At 37.1% G+C, this 21,209-nt stretch overlaps 1 protein-coding gene across 1 annotated transcript in view; it reads left to right on the plus strand.

Annotated features, from left to right (window-relative positions):
• The first annotated feature begins 5,482 nt into the window (after positions 1-5,482).
• LOC126471507 (uncharacterized) overlaps positions 5,483-21,209 on the plus strand; it is a 334,590-nt gene continuing 318,863 nt past the window's right edge. Inside the window, exons 1-2 of the mRNA XM_050099728.1 lie at positions 5,483-6,169; positions 8,278-8,351. Of these exons, the coding sequence (XP_049955685.1) occupies positions 6,043-6,169; positions 8,278-8,351 (201 nt within the window). The 5' untranslated portion in view covers positions 5,483-6,042. The remainder of the gene's footprint in view (positions 6,170-8,277; positions 8,352-21,209) is intronic.

The following is a 21,209-nucleotide window of genomic DNA, read 5'->3' on the forward strand; positions in this document are numbered from 1 at the left end:
ATATTTGAATTCTTTAACAATTTCGATCTTTTGGTCTCTTACTTTAAGATATTTCATTGGCTTTTTTATATTTGTGATTATTTTGGTTTTTTCAAAAGAAATTTTAAGGCCTATTTTCTCTGCTTGTTTCTGTAATTCGAGGATCTGTTCTTTGGCTTCTTCCCATGTTTCAGCTAGTAGGGCCATATCATCTGCAAATGCTAGGCAATTAACCTTGATGCCTTTGTTTTTTGTTCCTAGTCGGATTCCACTATTGATTTTCTTGTTCCATTCTCTTACTATTTTTTCTAGGGCACAGTTAAATAACAATGGAGAGAGTCTATCACCTTGTCGTACTCCAGTTTTTATCTCAAATAGGTCTGAGAGTTCTCCCATAAATTTAATTTTGGAGTATGTGTTGGTGATGGTTTCTCTAATTAGGTTTGTAGTTCTATTGTCTAGGTTCAATTCTTTTAATATGGAGGTTAGAGATTCCCTGTCTATGGAGTCGTACGCCTTTTGAAAGTCAATGAATGTGATGACATACGCTTTTGCTCTCGATTTTTTGTAGGCCATAAGATTTTTGAGGTTTAGAATTTGTTCTGGGCAGGATCTTCCCTTCCTGAAGCCTGCCTGGTATTCTCCAAGTTGACAATCTAGCTGGGGTTCTGCTCTGTTCAAAAGGACTTTAGACAGTATTTTGTATGTTACGTCAAGGAGCGAAATCCCTCTGTAATTGTTGGGGTCTGTTCTGGATCCCCTCTTATGAATTGGGTGAATGAGGGCCATCTTCCATTCATCCGGAATTCTTTCTGTTTTCCATATTTCTTCAAATATGTTTTGGAGAGATTCTATGGCATTTCTATTGACATTTTTCCACAGTTCAGCTGTAATTTGGTTCTCTCCCGAAGCCTTGTAGTTTTTGAGATTCAAAATGATTGATTGTAGTTCCTCGACGGTGGGTGGTTCTGAGTTAGGACTTGTTGAAGTTGAGTTGCTGAAATCCATTTTTTCAATTGGTTCTTTACAGTTGAGAAGGTTTCTGAAATATTCCCTCAAAATTTTGCAATTATCCCTGTTGTTGTGTGCAGTATTACCATTTTTATCTTGTAATTGGAGTGTCGGTGGGCTGTACTTGGTTATTTTTTGTTTAAAAGTTCTGTAAAAGCTCCTAGTCTTGTTATTATTGTTATTATTATTTTTTTATTGTTGCCGACTTACGTGGTGGGCCTTAATAAAAATGATATTTCATTTAATTTTGATTTACGATTAAATGATTTCCTGAAGTTCTCCTTTTTAGCAATATTAATCTCAAATTATTTGTTACGTTAATGAATGTTAGACTCGCTGAATCTTAAAACTTGAGCATATAAGCTGAACAATGTAATAAACTTTTCATATTAATTTCCTCTGCTAGTCAGCTCACTTTAAAGCAAAAGATCTTTAGTTATTAATTACAATTGCGACCCACACACGTGCGAAAGTATTTTTTCTTACCTCCATTAACCATTGTATTGTAGTCAGAGTCCTGGCTCTGGCTCTCGGCTATGGGACTGAAAATAAGAATCTTAAAGCTACGTATTTCTGCAACTTCATGCGACCGTGTAGAAAAATTAATATTATGTTAATAGCGGGCGAGTATTTCGCTTCCGCTAATTTTTCATAAGTTAATATCGCCACGTAATGGCGTCATTGGCTGCATCGGCCGCTGCGATTGTTGAACTGTAAATTACTTGAATGCAGGTTAATTCAAGGAAGGCGGACATGAAATCGGGATCACCTCTTACAAATTAAAAGTGCACAATAATATTAAATCAATATATATATAACTCATACAAAGATGCTTACATTTGCCAGCACTCGCAAGATGTCCGTCTATACACAATCAAGACAAGAGAAGAAGTGAAGACTACTAAAAAAATTAACAAAAGAGCGTATCTTGTCGTCTCTTTAGATCAGTTTGTTGTATTTCTCTGCATTGCATTTCTTTGCATTTCTCGACAGAGGAATTATTGTTTTACGGCTACATGATAAAAATATATCATTCAATTTTTAAATGTCTCTTCTTTATAAATACTGTTTTTTAAGTATTTTCGTAATATAGCACTGGGGACGCTATATACTCATAAAATATTTATTCTCATCTATTATGTAGTGAAGTTCATAGTCAGTGTAAAATAGTGACTTGTCTTGCTTCCAAAGTGTTCGGTAATTGAGTAATTCAACTCATGCTTGCCAATATTTCAGGTAATGAAAGCTGTTTTTCTGTGAGCTCCCTCTACTGGATTCGATTCTCCTTGGTACAGCTCACAACCCAAGTTGAATTATTGTACATCAATGGCTAGTTTGAACACCTGATTCACTTTAGGATGATGCTTTTGCTGTAGATTGCTTAATATTGCTAAAGTCTTCTTTTGTACTTTCATCACAGTTCCAGATAGTTTTCTATTTCAATAAGTTCGATAAATGAGCATCTTTCACAGCCTAGCCTCTTACAAAGCTCCTATAGAATCCAGCCAAATCTAAAAGTGATCATAGATGCTTAATATTTCTAGTCTCTGGACAGTCTTCTATAACTTGCATTCTTTCTGGACATGGTTGTATTCCCATTATTCCCACACTGTGTCCCAAAAAGTCAACTCTTGTCACCAAAAGTACTTTTATTAGTAACCCTTTTGCTTCCAGTCACCTCAAAATATATATCAATAATTGTCAACAGTCTTCCCAAGTCTTGTAGACTATTAATAAATCATTGACATACATTATTAATTCTTGCACTAATTCCCTCCCTAATAAATATTGAGCAGGAATGAAAACTGACACAGGAATGTCCAATTCGGTAATGGAGTAATTCAATCATGCTTGCCAAGACTTCAACTAATGAAAGCTATTGTTCTGTGATCACCCTCTCCTGGATTCCATTTTCCTTGGTACAGCTCACAACCCAAGGCGAATTGTAATACTTCCATGGCATTTACTTTAAACTGAAAAAATTTTCTTTCGAATAAGAAGGCTGTGTATGGCCTTGAGTGGTCATGTAATGCTACCTGCCAGTATCCTTCCATGAAATCTATGGAAATATGAAATTCTGCTTCATCAAAGTTAGATAACATCTCTTCTGTACTCAGGGTTCTAACCCTTTCTGTCTCTTTGTGTTTATGGAGTGATCATGAATCTAAAACTAAATGAACACCTACCACAAGTCTCTTAAGTACCCACAACAGACCCTAAAAATACATTGAGTTATGTTGCTGTCTATCTCCTTTCATATTTCATCTCTCACTGCAATTCGAAGGTTTATTGGTAGTGGATATGACTTGCAAAAGGAAAAAAACTGTGTCATATTTTACTTTAACTTACAGAAGTATTCCTTCATTAGTCCCAAGTTATCTTTGACCACATCTTTATGTTTTAACAGAATACCTTCTAATTAAGATTTCCGTTCTTCTGACACTACAGGTGATTCTCTTGCTATCGATTTAATGCCAACTCCTCTTGATTTAATACTTCCCTTCTTTTTGTTGTTTATTTTCATCTGTTGCAATAATATCAGTAAACACAACTAAATGAATATGCTCCTCTGATGATGGGCCTTGCTTGGATTTCAATGGATTGCTTTGGAAAGCTATGCTAGCTACCTTTTTACCTATTTTCCACACAAATATTTTCTGGTTGAAATCCAATCGATAATAATTATCAAGTAACCAATCTTATCCTAACAGGATATCTATGGCACCAGCAACAATGTTTGATGGAAATTCCACTTTTTAATCGTAACTGGTAGTCATGTTTCTTTTTTAATTTGCTTCCCTTTATTACAGGTGGTTCCGGTAACACACACTCCCATTACTGGTACTAGGAGGCAACAATATTTCTTCCTCATTAGCGCTAGCCATGGTGTAAGATTAATGATATTTTATGCACAGAATATAGGTGAACATCAACTTTCTTTCCAAAAATGTCACTCACTACTATTGGTTTACAATGTTCTCCCTTAGCTTTTACTTTTCCTTCTTTAAACAACTACTCAAGAATAGGTCTCAGCCATGTGAGGATTACTGTCTTCTCTGAATGAGGGCCTACTATTCTATTATTAGTTTGGCATGGATCTTAGTGTCAAATCTTTTTCCTGAACTTTAGGTTGAATTTTACAGCAATTCATCCACAAAGCTTTAATGTAGCAAAAATTATGTTTATATCTTTTTTAGTAATAGGTCAAATTTCGGACAACTTTTTCCATAATGAATCATATTTCGACCAAATTTTTTTCCAGAAATCCAAATGTTTGTCGTATTTTTAAGTACACAAGAATATAAACACGAAAATTTTACTCACATGACAATGTTTGATGTAATGTTGTCACAATTAAACACAATTACTACAAAGATTTATTTATCGGGTTTATAGTAGACAAGCAGTGTAACACATTATGTAGTCCGTTCACTGATATAAAGATTGTTGCACAGAGTCTACAAAACATTCTCGAAGCCAACAAGGGTGGCTTCTGGCGTAATAAACGTAGCACAAGTAGTCGCCCCATTCAGTTTGAATACAAACTTAGTCCTTTTCGATGAAACCAGGGGAGAAATTCTTCAGCAATGACAAGGAAATATTATTTTATAAACTATATGAAGTTAAGGTTAATGGGGGAAACGGCTTTAACGTGTAAAAACACTGCAACACCTCCAAACACAGTAGCTGCACGAAGATAAGTGCTGAAAAGGACAGCAGACGAACGCTGTTATTTGAGTAGACATGTCCATCTTCAGAGGTGCAAGAACTTGTTTAAGATGGTGGTGTCTTGCAATGTCCTATTGGAGAAGCTGAAGAATCCCCGCTTCAGACAGTTCTTGAAGTACAAAATAAATCCAGTTCCAGATGAAGCTACACTGAGAAACGACTATTTATCTGTGTGCTACGAGGAAATGCTCGACAAAATACGAACTAAAGTTGTTGACCAAGAGATTAGGGCGTCTATCGGAAATCACCAATTTGGATAGGGGTTAAATTGTAAATACTTTTGTTGGTGTCCTTAAAGTTGACGGACCTGGAGAAATGTTTCTCCTAAGGGTGTGAAGCTCTCAGCAGAATAAACAGCTTGACAACCGCCTTTGCGTTTGACAACTCAATGAAGCTACTGTCACTAGTTGGTGTGAATAGAGACGAATAAATGGTGCTTCATACATGGCTGTAGCAGCCTACAGACTTCAGAGTCTCTATCCCAGTGTGGCACACATCACTTGCCTTGCACACGCATTGTACAGAGCTGTAGAAGAGGTGAAATTAAATTGCACTGATGTAAGCCAACCGATCTCCTCTAGCAAGAAAATCTATGTGAAATCTCCACTAAGAGTACAAAAATTAAAGAACAGGGGGCTTCCCTCCATTTCCCCCTCAGCTTGTACTTACACAATGAGGTTCTTGGGTTAATGTTGTTGAGTATTACTGTACCTATTACACCAAAACAAGACGATCTTTTCTGAGCCTGATAATAAAGTGCTATCAGAACTGCCAAAGAGTTCTTTACAGATACGTTGTCTCTAAACTTGACATACATCAACGCGCTGTGTCATCCGAACAAGACACAGGTGCAAAGATGCGAGCTGGTGCCAGTGCCATAGAGACTCTCCACTTGCGCGAGTTCCACCTGCGCCACGTCGGCGCTGAGCATGGAGGTAAGAATAGAGGGAGACGCCGTGATGTCACAGCTGTGAAGCTATGTGAAGCCGAGGGTAGCCATCTCAATCCGACCAAAACATTGCTGCTGTAAGCTTGTGTGCATAGGCTGGTCGCTCACTTTTGGAAGGATTTTGCGCTATTATGGTGACTTGTGTGGTGTTCGGATGTACGAATCTTTCTGATTGTGATGCGAAATCGAAGGGAATAACATTTCATGTGTAAGTTGTCTCGTTAAGTGTGATTTTACAACTTCATTGTGAATGAACGTGTGCTACATCGGTACTTGTACTATAGCGTGTTTTTCTCCTGTAGATTTCCTAAAAATGAAAGTCGGAAAGCTCTGTGGGAGAATGCCGTGAGGAGGAAGAATTGGTGTGCGTCTAAATGGAGCACTATATGTTCTCAGCATTTCCGAGAAGAGGACATAGACTGAACTTCCGTTTCAACAGTAAGGCTCCGAGAAAATGCTGTACCATCAGTTTTCCCTACACACCCAAAACATTTGCAAAAGGTATGTTAATTCAAAGAATTAAATTCTTAGTTTTCAAGTTCACGTTTCAGTATAATACGTACGTATCGTCGATAATCGAAGTGTTGAGTAACTCACTTTGTCTTCATCATGTACCAAATTAAAAGCTAACACTACATTAACTGGCCTAAACAGGGCACTGTTTAGATTTGCCATTCTATGTACCACATTTCAGTAAATGTTGGTGGTAATGAAGAGTGTTTCCCAGTAGTGTAACGTAACTGAAATGTCCCAGCATGTATTACAAACAAGATGTATTTATGGGTCTTTGGAGGGAGGGTATAGCTAACTTAGTTTTCAGTTTCTATTATTCAGTTTGTGATACACGTTTATTACTGAATTAACAACATTGTATCGTTTACATTGAAGGCTAGCTGTTCGTAATATTACATTAAAAACTATTTTTAATCAGAAGAAATGTGGAATTTCACCTTTACGAGATTTTATTTCAAACAAAAACTTTGAAACAACCAATCTGATGACGTTACATGTGTATATGGTGCAATTAGCAACTGTAATACACGCAGCGCTATAGCACACTGACAATGTTTTGGTCAGAGTGTCATGGCAGCAAGCCACGCCCCCATGGCTTCAAAACGTAGTACGGCTGGGATTCGTAGCGCCATCTCCCCTTATTCTTACCTCCATGGCGCTGAGGGTAAAGATATCGACCTCGCCTCAGCCACTTGCTGACCGATTACAGTCCGCCAATGACCAGACGACAACGGAAAGAAGCCTGCTCGGACGATAGAAGAGCAGCTCTCGCCCACTTGTTTATAGATCATCGTCCAGAGCTGACTTGGACAGGGAACTTCATTTAGTGAACTCTTAAAAGTGAACAGACAGTTCTTGTAAAAATTTCATTTGCTATGTACTGTGAAGTTTACCTTCAATCATTTGCACTTAGCCATTGAGGGCCTCTTTTGTCTTATATTACATGCAGTATTGCAGACTTAATCATTCAACAAGTCACAAAGACAAGTAAACCTTTTTAATTCATTTGTGTGACTTTGTTGCTAATTTGTTGGAGTGTTGTTGAATCTTCATTCACCTATCCTGTCACCTGACCCTGGGGCGCAGTTGTGTAATAATGCCAGGGACAAATTGTCTTAGCGGTGTACTGCACCAGAAGCCATTCCACAAACTCTCAAACCCGGCCTACCGTAACACGGTGGCAACTCGGCCTCCACAGCAGTATCGATGAGCCCTTTACAAAACTGGTGACGTGAGTTTACAAAACAACGCCAACTTTCCAGTGGTATCAAAAGGCATCACATGACTGTAAGCTGATGGTACTCAACTGTGTGATGCCCTGTCTATTGTGCAACACAAGCAAAGTGAGTTGCATTGAGCTCGTGTTCATCTGATCAGTAAAGTGAACAACAAACTGCAAGGTGTTCTCCAGTCAATCAGCATATTAGTACTTACATTACTGTTCACACAACAATTTGACACTCGGCACGGTGGCTGATGGGAGCGACAGCTGCTGGAGATACCTTCACATCAGCCACCTTCACATCAGCCACCACACTAAGTGTCAACCTAGTTTCTGATGATGTTGTTTACATTACTAGAATGAATTGTCTATGCCTCGTTACTTCCTTGATTATTTCTCCTATTATTATTCCACATCCTTACTTCACAATACTTCGTATTACTTTTTCGTTAAAATGTGTGTGGATACCTTTCTCTTCATTATTGTCTGGTTGGCAGTTGTCACCTTGTGCGTAGTCTCCTCATTCTTTGTTCAGTATATCAATACCTTTGATAAATGTCAATAAACAGTTTGCCGTCATCTGCTAAAATATTATATATCTTTCTTGACATAGTAAGGTATCCTCTGCACCAACACTTTAATTACAGGCTGTCCTCTATAGGATTGTCCACGTATTTTGAGCTTTTTAGCTACCACTCAATATACAGGGTGTCCCAGCTTTTTAGCTACCACTCAATATACAGGGTGTCCCAAAATAATGTATACGCTCTTTGAAACAGAGAATATCATTAATTAAAGGAGACAGAAATACAATTTTTATGGGTAATAATTAAGAAGGCGGTGAAAAACATAACAATGATTTCTTCTGTTTCAGGATTGTCAGCGAACATGGCGTTATCGTTTGAACAAAGGAAATGGATGCTAAAGTGTTACTGGAAAACAGAGAATGTGAGTGTTGTATGCTGACATGTTGTTGTTGTTGTTGTTTTCAGTCCTGAGACTAGTTGATGCAGCTCTCCATGCTACTCTATCATGTGCAAGCTTCTTCATCTCCCAGTACCTACTGCAACCTACATCCTTCTGAATCTGCTTAACGTATTCATTTCTTGGTCTCCCTCTACGATTTTTACCCTCCACACTGCCCTCCAATGCTAAATTTGTGATCCCTTCATGCCTCAAAACATGTCCTACCAACCGATCCCTTCTTCTAGTCAAGTTGTGCCACAAACTTCTCTTCTCCCCAATCCTATTCAATACCTCCTCATTAGTTACGAGATCTACCCACCTTATCTTTAGCATTCTTCTGTAGCACCACATCTCGAAAGCTTCTATTCTCTTCTTGTCCAAACTAGTTATTGTCCATGTTTCACTTCCATACATGGCTATAGTCCATACAAATACTTTCAGAAACGACTTCCTGACACTTAAATCTATACTCGACGTTAACAAATTTCTCTTCTTCAGAAACGATTTCCTTGCCATTGCCAGTCTACATTTTATATCCTCTCTACTTCGGCCATCATCAGTTATTTTACTCCCCAAATAGCAAAACTCCTTTACTACTTTAAGTGTCTTATTTCCTAATCTAATTCCCTCAGCATCACCCAATTTAATTTGACTACATTCCATTATCCTCGTTTTGCTTTTGTTGATGTTCATCTTATATCCTCCTTTCAAGACACTGTCCATTCTGTTCAACTGCTCTTCCAAGTCCTTTGCTGTCTCTGACAGAATTACAATGTCATCGGCGAACCTCAAAGTTTTTACTTCTTCTCCATGAATTTTAATACCTTCCCCGAATTTTTCTTTTGTTTCCTTTACTGCTTGCTCAATATACAGATTGAATAACATTGGGGAGAGGCTACAACCCTGTCTCACTCCTTTCCCAACCACTGCTTCCCTTTCATGCCCCTCGACTCTTATAACTGCCATCTGGTTTCTGTACAAATTGTAAATAGCCCTTCACTCCCTGTATTTTACCCCTGCCACCTTCAGAATTTGAAAGAGAGTATTCCAGTTAACATTGTCAAAAGCCTTCTCTAAGTCTACAAATGCTAGAAATGTAGGTTTGCCTTTTCTTAATCTTTCTTCTAAGATAAGTCGTAAGGTTAGTATTGCCTCGCGTGTTCCAACGTTTCTACGGAATCCAAACTGATCTTCCCCGAGGTCTGCTTCTACCAGTTTTTCCATTCGTCTGTAAAGAATTCGCGTTAGTATTTTGCAGCTGTGGCTTATTAAACTGATAGTTCGGTAATTTTCACATCTGTCAACACCTGCTTTCTTTGGGATTGGAATTATTATATTCTTCTTGAAGTCTGAGGGTATTTCGCCTGTCTCATACATCTTGCTCACCAGATGGTAGAGTTTTGTCAGGACTGGCTCTCCCAAGGTTGTCAGTAGTTCTAATGGAATGTTGTCTACACCGGGGTCCTTGTTTCGACTCAGGTCTTTCAGTGCTCTGTCAAACTCTTCACGCAATATCATATCTCCCATTTCATCTTCATGTACATCCTCTTCCATTTCCATAGTATTGTCCTCAAGTACATCGCCCTTGTATAAACCCTCTATATACTCCTTCCACCTTTCTGCCTTCCCTTCTTTGCTTAGAACTGGATTGCCATCTGAGCTCTTGATATTCATACAAGTGGTTCTCTTCTCTCCAAAGGTCTCTTGAATTTTCTTGTAGGCAGTATCTATCTTACCCCTAGTGAGACAAGCCTCTACATCCTTACATTTGTCCTCTAGCCATCCCTGCTTCGCCATTTTGCACTTCCTGTCGATCTCATTTTTGAGACGTTTGTATTCCTTTTTGCCTGCTTCATTTACTGCATTTTTAGATTTTCTCCTTTCATCAATTAAATTCAATATTTCTTCTGTTACCCAAGGATTTCTATTAGCCCTCGTCTTTTTACCTACTTGATCGTCTGCTGCCTTCACTACTTCATCCCTCAGAGCTACCCATTCTTCTTCTACTGTATTTCTTTCCCCCATTCCTGTCAATTGTTCCCTTATGCTCTGAAACTCTCTACAACCTCTGGTTCTTTCAGTTTATCCAGGTCCCATCTCCTTAAATTCCCACCTGTTTGCAGTTTCTTCAGTTTCAATCTGCAGTTCATAACCAATAGATTGTGGTCAGAATCCACATCTGCCCCTGGAAATGTCTTACAATTTAAAACCTGGTTCCTAAATCTCTGTCTTACCATTATATAATCTATCTGATACCTTTTAGTATCTCCGCGATTTTTCCAGGTATACAACCTTCTTTTATGATTCTTGAACCAAGTGTTGGCTATGATTAAGTCATGCTCTGTGCAAAATTCTACAAGGCGGCTTCCTCTTTCATTTCTTCCCCCCAATCCATATTCACCTACTATGTTTCCTTCTCTCCCTTTTCCTACTGACGAATTCCAGTCACCCATGACTATTAAATTTTCGTTTCCCTTCACTACCTGAATAATTTCTTTTATCTCGTCATACGTTTCATCTATTTCTTCATCATCTGCAGAGCTAGTTGGCGTATAAACTTCTACTACTGTAGTAGGCATGGGCTTTGTGTCTATCTTGGCGACAATAATGCGTTCACTATGCTGTTTGTAGTAGCTAATTTGCATTCCTATTTTTTTATTCATTATTAAACCTACTCCTGCATTACCCCTATTTGATTTTGCATTTATAACCCTGTCCAAAAGTCTTGTTCCTCCTGCCACCGAACTTCACTAATTCCCACTATATCTAACTTTAATCTAATCATTTCCCTTTTTAAATTTTCTAACCTGCCTGCCCGATTAAGGGATTTGACATTCCACGCTCCGATCCGTAGAACGCCAGTTTTCTTTCTCCTGATAACGACGTCCTCTTGAGTAGTCCCCGCCTGGAGATCTGAATGGGGGACTATTTTACCTCTGGAATATTTTACCCAAGAGGACGCCATCATCATTTAATCATACAGGAAACCTGCATGTTCTCGGGAAAAATTGGAGACATTGGAGAGCTGAATTTGGAATACCACCATCAACAAGAGTAACAATTCTAATAATCAGAGATAAGTTTGAAATCGAAGAAACAGTGCACAATGAGAAGAAGAGACATAGCGGACGAAAGAGAAGTTCAACAGACAACGAGGGTTTTGATGCAGTAATCCAGGCATACACACGATCCCCGAAGAAGTATGTGAGGCAATGCTCTCATGGGACTGGGATCTGCAGAAGCAGGGGTCATACAATTTTGCCATCTCAGAACTTTAAGCCTTACATTCCAAGACTTCTCCATGCTCTTAACGAGGATGATCCTGATAGGCGAAGCGAATTTTGTGAGTGGCACATTAACAGATGTGAAGAAGAGCAATGTTTCCAAGATCGAATTATTTGGTCAGATGAAGCGACGTTTGAACTTGATGGAGCAATTAACAACCATAATTGCGTGTACTGGGCCAGGGAGAATCCATATGTAACTGAGCAAAGGCATGTTAATCTACTAGGAGTAACAGTCTGGTGTGGTCTGTCTTCTAGAGGGTTAATCAGGCCGTACTTCTTCAACAACACTGTCACGGGTGACTCGTACTTGGAAATGTTGTAAATGATAACTCCTGGTCTTAGTGTTGTGTCTGGAATGGAAGATTATTACTTTCAACAGGATGGGGTGCCACCTCACTTTCACCTGGATGTGAAGGCATTTCTCAATCATACATTCCGTACCAGATGGATAGGACGAAGATGGAGTGTGGAGTATCCCGCTCAATCTCCAGATTTAACTCCTCTAGACTTCTTTCTTTGGGGTACTCTCAAGAATACAGTTTACACTGTGAGACCACACACACTGGATGACCTTAGAGAGCAAATTAAACAAGTCTGTGCTGCTATTCCATTGGAAACAATAACATTGGCATGTCGCTCAGTTGTAAGTCTTTGTCGACAGTGTATTGCGATGAACAGACACCACTTTGAACATTTACCATCTTAAGTCGGGCCATGAGGCACCTAGTACCACTAAAATTGTATTTCTAACCCCTTTCATTAAAGAGATGTTCAGTTTCAAAGAATGTATACATTATTTTGGGACATTCTGTATTTCTTATAACTACCAGGATGCCAACTATTACTATAATATTTTGGGCCAAATAACTCTAGCATTAACTTTTCCTGTGTGCTGGACAACCAGTACTTCTTAAACATTTCCTGAAAATCATTCCAAGAAGGGAATTCTGCGAATGACCAGTTCCTCATTTAGCATCATCCTCTTCCAAATAACTCGGGGAAAAATCAGTTTTTTGGATTCATCACAACACTTAAGCAGGGACTTATAAAATATCTTTAAAAACATGTAGAATGTATATCTGCCTCTGGGTTTAACTTAATACCTCCAGTTTCAATATTTGCATAAGTAGTATCCAATTTATTATTAAAGTCAGATTTTAATTCTGCAAAAACCTTGAATAGCTCTTCCATCTCATATTGGCATATGGTAAAACCATAACGAGTTTGCACCTAATATTCTACTGCTGCTAACTTGAGGCTAAACAAGTGCTGTATCGTTATAAGAGGCACAGGGGAAAGCTAGTGTGCAGGGGTTTACTCCAATTCACTACTACCAATGTCACATCATCATAACGTCTGTGCTTAACATACAAAGGATTACACCATAATATAGTTGTGATATTAAATCTAAATTAAATGCTCCAAACTTCATCAGTGTAGGCTTAAGTATATTATTTTTAACATTTTAAGGTCTCAGAATGATCAAATGAATATGAAGGGCTTATTTCAATAGTCGTACAAGTCCATTTTTGTTCATTCTGAGATACAGAGTCCTAAAATTAAATGAGCGCTGAAAAATCTGCAGTTGAGATACCAGAAATATTCAATTATACTATTGAAATAAGCCCTTCATATGTCAGGCAAAATATACGACCTTAAGAAAAAATAGTGGCACTAAATAATAGAACTTGAGAGCTTAAAACTGGTCATAATATACAAATGCACATCATGTACATCACAATCAAAAGTTATTTGGGTTTTTATGAAAAATTAAAGGTTCTAAATACTAGACTTAGAAACATCCTCAGTAAGATGTAAACATCTTCTATATGTAGCACCAATAAGTTACCTCTTTTGGTTTTCAAATTATTTACTAAAAACCAAATTTGAAATGAAGTCCTAACTCATAATTGATTATCATTTGTATTTGTAATAGAAAGTTGTACCTACAGTACGCGATTGCAATAGTGCAGTAATACAGCTATAGCAAGTTTCGAGACAGTTCATAAATAACTATGAGAACAAGGAATCTTAAAAAGGCTGTTCAGAGGTCTTGTTCTACTGTCGATTCCGCTTTAAAAAATTGTAGCCAGCTAAAACATTTTAATAACTAAACCAAACTTAATTCTATTTATATACAAATTGAGAAGATTACAAATTGTTAAACAATTATTATTAATTAATACGTGTCCGAGAAATGGGCCTTTTAGATTCTGACCCTGTCCCTAGGACGACTGATAGCAGATGTTCCCTTTGGTGGTCCACTGTGGCCATATATAAATATGGCCAGAGAGGCAGTTAGGAGAGACACTTTGAACCAGGATATCAATATGTTCATGTCAGTCAAATGCCTGCTTGCCTGGTGTCTTGGACGACGTCAGAGCTTGGCAGAGTTGAATGCGATTTTCCATAAAAGCTGGAAGTGAACCTGTGAAGATATTCCACTGTCCTGGTTCCCTTAAATTTCACAGAAGTAACTGTGTGTCGCCCACAATGCTGACAAAACCACGTGGCAAGTGAGGAAATTATTTTTCCGCTATATTGGCAAGGAAGTAACTTTTGGTGATTAGAAATCAGGATGATATACCATTTTACTTGGAAGTTCCCACAGTGGTCATCTCTGCACTGTTAATAGTGCTGTTTCTGAAACGATTATTATTATTTATTTCCTTCACTTTCTCAGACGTTAAGTCTGGTTAAAAATGGAGTGACGCGGACCTTGATCAAGCGTCACTTCCTTTTAACTGTACGGTATGTGTTATATTGCATTTAGGAACTTTCGGGTAATTGAACATGTATCAATAATTACGGATTTCTGTATTTGTATATATATGTTTGGATGTAGCTGTATTGCATTGATGTACTGGTGGATATTGTGTGGTATGTCTCCTGTAGTTGATAGTATAATTGGTATGATGTCAACTTTATCCTGATGCCACATGTCTTTGACTTCCTCAGCCAGTTGGATGTATTTTTCAATTTTTTCTCCTGTTTTCTTTTGTATATTTGTTGTATTGGGTATGGATATTTCGATTAGTTGTGTTAATTTCTTCTTTTTATTGGTGAGTATGATATCAGGTTTGTTATGTGGCGTTGTTTTATCTGTTATAATGGTTCTGTTCCAGTATAATTTGTATTCATCATTCTCCAGTACATTTCGTGGTGTATACTTGTATGTAGGAACGTGTTGTTTTAAAAGTTTATGTTGTAATGCAAGCTGTTGATGTATTATTTTTGCGACATTGTCATGTCTTCTGGGGTATTCTTTATTTGCTAGTATTGTACATCCGCTTGTGATGTGATCTACTGTTTCTATTTGTTGTTTACAAAGTCTGCATTTATCCGTTGTGGTATTGGGATCTTTAATAATATGCTTGCTGTAATACCTGGTGTTTATTGTTTGATCCTGTATTGCAATCATGAATCCTTCTGTCTCACTGTATATATTGCCTTTTCTTAGCTATGTGTTGGATGCGTCTTGATCGATGTGTGGCTGTGTTAGATGATACGGGTGCTTGCCATGATGTGTTTTCTTTTTCCAATTTACTTTCTTCGTATCTGTTGATGTTATGTGATCTAAAGGGTTGTAGAAGTGGTTATGAAATTGCAGTGGTGTAGCCGATGTATTTATATGAGTGATTGCCTTGTGTATTTTGCTAGTTTCTGCTCGTTCTAGGAAGAAATTTCTTAAATTGTCTACCTGTCCATAATGTAGGTTTTTTATGTCGATAAATCCCCTTCCTCCTTCCTTTCTGCTTAATGTGAATCTTTCTGTTGCTGAATGTATGTGATGTATTCTATATTTGTGGCATTGTGATCGTGTAAGTGTATTGAGTGCTTCTAGGCCTGTGTTACTCCATTTCACTACTCCAAATGAGTAGGTCAATATTGGTATGGCATAAGTATTTATAGCTTTTGTCTTGTTTCTTGCTGTCAATTCTGTTTTCAGTATTTTTGTTAGTCTTTGTCTATATTTTTCTTTTAGTTCTTCTTTAATATTTGTATTATCTATTCCTATTTTTTGTCTGTATCCTAGATATTTATAGGCATCCGTTTTTTCCATCACTTCTATGCAGTCGCTGTGGTTATCCAATATGTAATCTTCTTGTTTAGTGTGTTTTCCCTTGACTATGCTATTTTTCTTACATTTGTCTGTTCCAAAAGTCATACTTATATCATTGCTGAATCCTTCTGTTATCTTTAGTAATTGGTTGAGTTGTTGATTTGTTGCTGCCAGTAGTTTTAGATCATCCATGTATAGCAAATGTGTGATTTTGTGTGGGTATGTTCCAGTAATATTGTATCCATAATTTGTATTATTTAGCATGTTGGATAGTGGGTTTAGAGCAAGGCAGAACCAGAAAGGACTTAATGAGTCTCCTTGGTATATTCCACGCTTAATCTGTATTGGCTGTGATGTGATATTATTTGAATTTGTTTGGATATTAAGTGTGGTTTTCCAATTTTTCATTACCATGTTTAGGAACTGTATCAATTTAGGATCTACTTTGTATATTTCCAATATTTGTAGTAACCATGAATGGGGTACACTATCAAAAGCTTTTTGGTAATCAATGTATGCGTAGTGTAGCGACCTTTGTTTAGTTTTAGCTTGATATGTCACCTCTGCATCTATTATCAGTTGCTCTTTACATCCTCGTGCTCCTTTGCAACAGCCTTTTTGTTCATTAATAATTTTGTTCTGTGTTGTATGTGTCATTAATTTCTGTTTAATGACTGAAGTTAATATTTTGTATATTGTTGGTAGGCATGTTATGGGGCGATATTTAGCTGGGTTCGCTGTGTCTGCTTGATCTTTAGGTTTCAGATATGTTATTCCGTGTGTAAGTGTATCAGGGAATGTGTATGGGTCTGCAATGTAACTGTTAAATAATTTAGTTAGATGTGAATGTGTTGAGGTGAACTTCTTTAACCAGAAATTTGCTATTTTATCATTTCCAGGGGCTTTCCAATAGTGAGTAGAATTAATTGCTTGTGTGACTTCATGTTGCAAAATTATCACTTCAGGCATTTGTGGTATCATCTTGTATGTGTCTGTTTCTGCTTGTATCCATCGTGCATGCCTGTTATGTTGTACCGGGTTTGACCATATGTTGCTCCAGAAGTGTTCCATGTCTGTTATGTTTGGTGGATTGTTTATTTTAATGTGTGTGTTATCTATTGTCTGGTAACATTTCTTTTGGTTTGTGTTGAATGTTTGGTTTTGTTTCCTTCTATTTTCACTTTTTTTGTATCTTCTGAGTCGTTTGGCTAATGCTTGTAATTTCTGCCTCCTTTCGTCTAATTGCTCTGTCGCTTCTTGTTGTGAGATTTTACCTAACCTTTTTCGTTTTTTTTTCCGAGATTTCATTTCTTATAAATTGTGTTAGCTGTCCGATGTCTTTTCTCAGTTTTTCTATTTTGATCTGTAGCCTGTGTTGCCATGCTGGTTTTGTGGGTTTCTTCTGTGTGTTGGTTGGTTCTGATCTCTGCCTAGTGTGTATATTTAGTGTAGTGAGTGCTCCTATATAAACCAGTAGTTGTAACTCTTCCATAGTTATGTTTTCATTTATTTTGTTGTGTATGATTGTGTTGATAGTTTTTATTGTTGTTTCGACTTGTGGGTTATTTGGTGATCTATGCAAGAATGGTCTAATGTCTGTATTTGTGTCTTTGTATTCTATATATGTTAGCTGAAATTTTTCTTCTATATCTAACATCTGTGTCACTTCGTGTTCTATTTGTGCTTGTTCTGGTGGCTGTCTTAAGATTTCGTTTTCCTCTGATTTTTTAATTGGTGCGTGTTGTTCTTTGTTTGTTTGCTCTGGGATGTTTGAGTCCATTACTATATTTTCTTCTTCTTCTGATTGCACATTATTTTGTTCCAGTATTTGTTGTACTTGTTGTTTGATGTTTTCTAATTCTGACTGGGGTATCCTGTTATTTTTTATTATTACACGGATCTGATCAGCTAGTCGTTGTTCTGTTAAAAATTTTAATTCTGGGTATCCGGTAATAAATGTTGTGTATACTTGTGATCTGTATCCAGTTGTGTTGGTTCCTAGGTTTGTTGCTTGGTAATAACAGAACATGAGGTGTCGATTAACTTCATCTGACCATCTCATCCTCTGTCTTTGTTTTCCTTCTAGGGTGGTTGCAGGAAGCATATCCTGCAAAACACCTCTATTTGGATTTAAATCATTTTCTAGTTGGCTAGCAGTGTCGTTACCATTATTATTATTATTATCAGGGATATTATTATATTTTGTACATGTGAACTTTTACAGAATATAGCAATCAGTTAAAACTCAAAAGTTTTACTAATAGCCGTAGTTCCTGATCCTGCTGAGTAAACAGCAAAGAGGCATATTTTCTTTCAGTGAGCATAAAGAGGAATCTGGACTTGCAGACTGGAAATTATGCTCAGTATGTTCTCCACTACTTTCTGCCAGACTGCAAAAGTAGTTTCCAGGCTCTTGTAAATATCAAAGGAAGGTGTAAAGCATGCACACAAAATTTAAGTGCTTATTCATAACTGCATAACAAAAGAAATGACCATTTGAATATTTACCTGCGACCCCATGAACTGTCAAGCTGGTGTATATATATTTCGTTCAACGTCTCTGTTTTTGGATGTAGACACTTTTAAATTATTTCACAGTAGGTACTACTGTCACAAAAAAGTAGTATGAATTAAGTACAGCTCACCACAGTTGCTGTGCAGCATGGTGTGTAGCGGACACTGATGGCGAGCTGGATCACTGTGCCAGGTGGACTCCATTGCTTCTCAATTCTATGACATAGTTGTGGAACCAATGAAACAGTTTTAATCCTTAGAAATTGTGATTGACGATCTTCCCACTCATTCTTCAACAGCAGAGTTGATGGCTTTAATAATTACTCATCAACCAAGCAGGTATTCCAAAGTTTCTTTATTGAATTGCTGGTAATGGCTCGTGTGCTACTGTAATCTCAACTATTGGTCACATAGTTAAGAACAACAACAACAATATTTTTCGATGAAACCCCCTTCATAATCGTTATTTTTTCCTGGGTTTCTGTTTATTTTTCTTATTCAGATTTACAGCACAGAAGTAGTCTGGGCTCTTCAATGAGTTGTCAGGATGAAGTGTTTTCCCTTTTGTGAGACAGTATGTTTAGATTACGGCCATTATTTCAATTTCTGATCTACTTCTTTATTGAGTGTTCTGACAATCATGTAATTCTTCTTTAATGTGGACTAATTCCCCACTGCACCTCCTCAGGTGATGGAAGCTGTAAACTTTGTTAATTAATTATTAATTAAGATCAACCTCTACACAATTCTCATATTCTTCTAGTTTAAGATAGACCTTCTCTTTCAGCCACTTTAGTGAGACCTGTGGTACCTATGAAGGTAATATACTAAAACGTCTTGTAACTAGACACTTGTAACTACACTGCGTTTTCTCTAGTTGTTTATGTATCTGTTTTTAATATTTGATAAGTATTATGTTTGTGCACAAGCTGCCTTAGGCTATACTGGTGGTGGTTTTCTTTTAAAGCAAGGGACAACTGTGTATGAAGAGACATGTAACTATTAATACAATTTACTGTTTGGAATAAGGCCCACAAGATGTTTCAGTTATGGAAACAGCTAATGCTCTACTTCTGCTACATTTTTTTTTCTCCAGGAGAATCACCCCACCCAACAAAACCAAATCTTATATAAAAGTGAAAGAATGCACAATATGAACAAAGGTACAGTTTTTCAGAAAGACATTTATGTAGTTTACGCAACAGATAAAACCTGCATCCATATACATGCCAAGTAGTTTTCCAGATATTCATTGGCATTAAACCAAGTATTTGATAACTTGAAGGACTCACCGTTTTGTAGTTTCAGTTTGTTCACATCTTTTCCAGAATTTGCAGTCATTGTGTCATCTGCATCATGTACAGATATACATGACAAATTACTCTGAAGATCATTAACAAACATTGCAAATGACAGTGACTGAAGAATTGATCCTTAGGCAAAGGCTCCAAGTCGTGGATGCCATAATGCCTTGGTATCTCCAGTTTACTAAATCAAATACATTACTCAGATCAGCTAGAGTGCCTTCAGTAGATGTTTTTGATTCAAAAGAAGCTTGCACGAAAGAAATAACATTTTCACATCTTTGAATATGAACCATTGGGGCCTGAAACCACACTGAGACCTAGTGAATTATAAACAGTGTGTATAAAAACAATCATCTGATTTCGCACATCAACATTTCTGAAACTAAAAATAAAATATACAATGAACTTTGTTTTTTGATGAATGGGATACTCAAAAAGTTTTTTCGACTTAAAAGGTCATATTTTTTTATTAAAGTTGGGTATGGAAGTGAACATCTTGTAGCAATCACTTGGGAACATCCAGTATGCTAATGAGGAAGTTATCTGCTTGAGACAGCATTCATTTTAAAATCATTTTTGAATGAGTAACATCAATTTTGAAATCTTTTTTGAGCTATATTTGTGGCTCTGTAGCAAGATCTAGTACACGTATGCAAGCTGTCATGCCACCTCACATTAAATTAGAAGTAACACTGAAACATCTGGCAAACTGATGTCACTGCAATATTTGTATATGTTTGTTTCACTGGTGCAGCACTTATTTTGTAATCAGAATTTATAAAGCTGTGGAGAAAAGTAATCACTCAGTAACAGCGCCAATATGAACACTGTCATATTTGCATAGGATTTTAATGATGGACAAGAGTAGTTTTAATTCTCTAAAGTTAAAAATAAACTTCTATTTCACCATAATACTTACACTCAATGACTAAAGCAAGACCTTATTATCACTATACTGAAATAAAAAATACCTTTACAGTATTGAGTGTTCTGCTGTAATATGAACTTCGACAAGTCCATTCTGCCAGTAACGATACTGTTTAATCATTTCGTCGCTTTGAAAGATGATATGTTACTCTGATACAAATAAATGATTATAAAGAGTTGTTGAATGTTAAAAAGATGTCCCTGTCACATAGTTTAAGAATATTTTGTCACTTTAGAAGGTATTCATTTACTTAGTTGAAGAGCAAGCACATTATTTTGGTATGACGCTAACTTTTCACGTAAATAAACAAACGATTCTAGATCTGTGCTGTTGAATGAATCAGAGTAGAATGAGAGCAGATCCACTAATCATAGTTGCTGAAACTTGTAGATGATGGTGGAGGAGGTAGAACGCCACTTAACTTTCAAAAGTTAGGTGTAAGTTGGTATAACAACATGCAAATTGCATGTTTCCACACGTATGTTGAATTATGGGAGTGGTAGCAGGGGATCTACTTGTAAGAAATTCATGCCAGTAGAAACCCAGCTTTAGAGCCAGGTATGGACTTCTGATTACCAAGGGCAGGGGAACTGGCCTTTGTAGCATTGTGACAACAAAATGAAAGATTAAATTTGTGTTAAGTAACATTAACATCATAGATAGCTTTTTCACACTTTCTGCTTCTACCTAATTTTATGTTAATGATAATCCAAGGAGATGGGATAGAGACCATGATGTGGA

The sequence above is a fragment of the Schistocerca serialis genome, chromosome 3, assembly GCF_023864345.2.
Source record: "Schistocerca serialis cubense isolate TAMUIC-IGC-003099 chromosome 3, iqSchSeri2.2, whole genome shotgun sequence".
NCBI lineage: Eukaryota > Metazoa > Arthropoda > Insecta > Orthoptera > Acrididae > Schistocerca > Schistocerca serialis.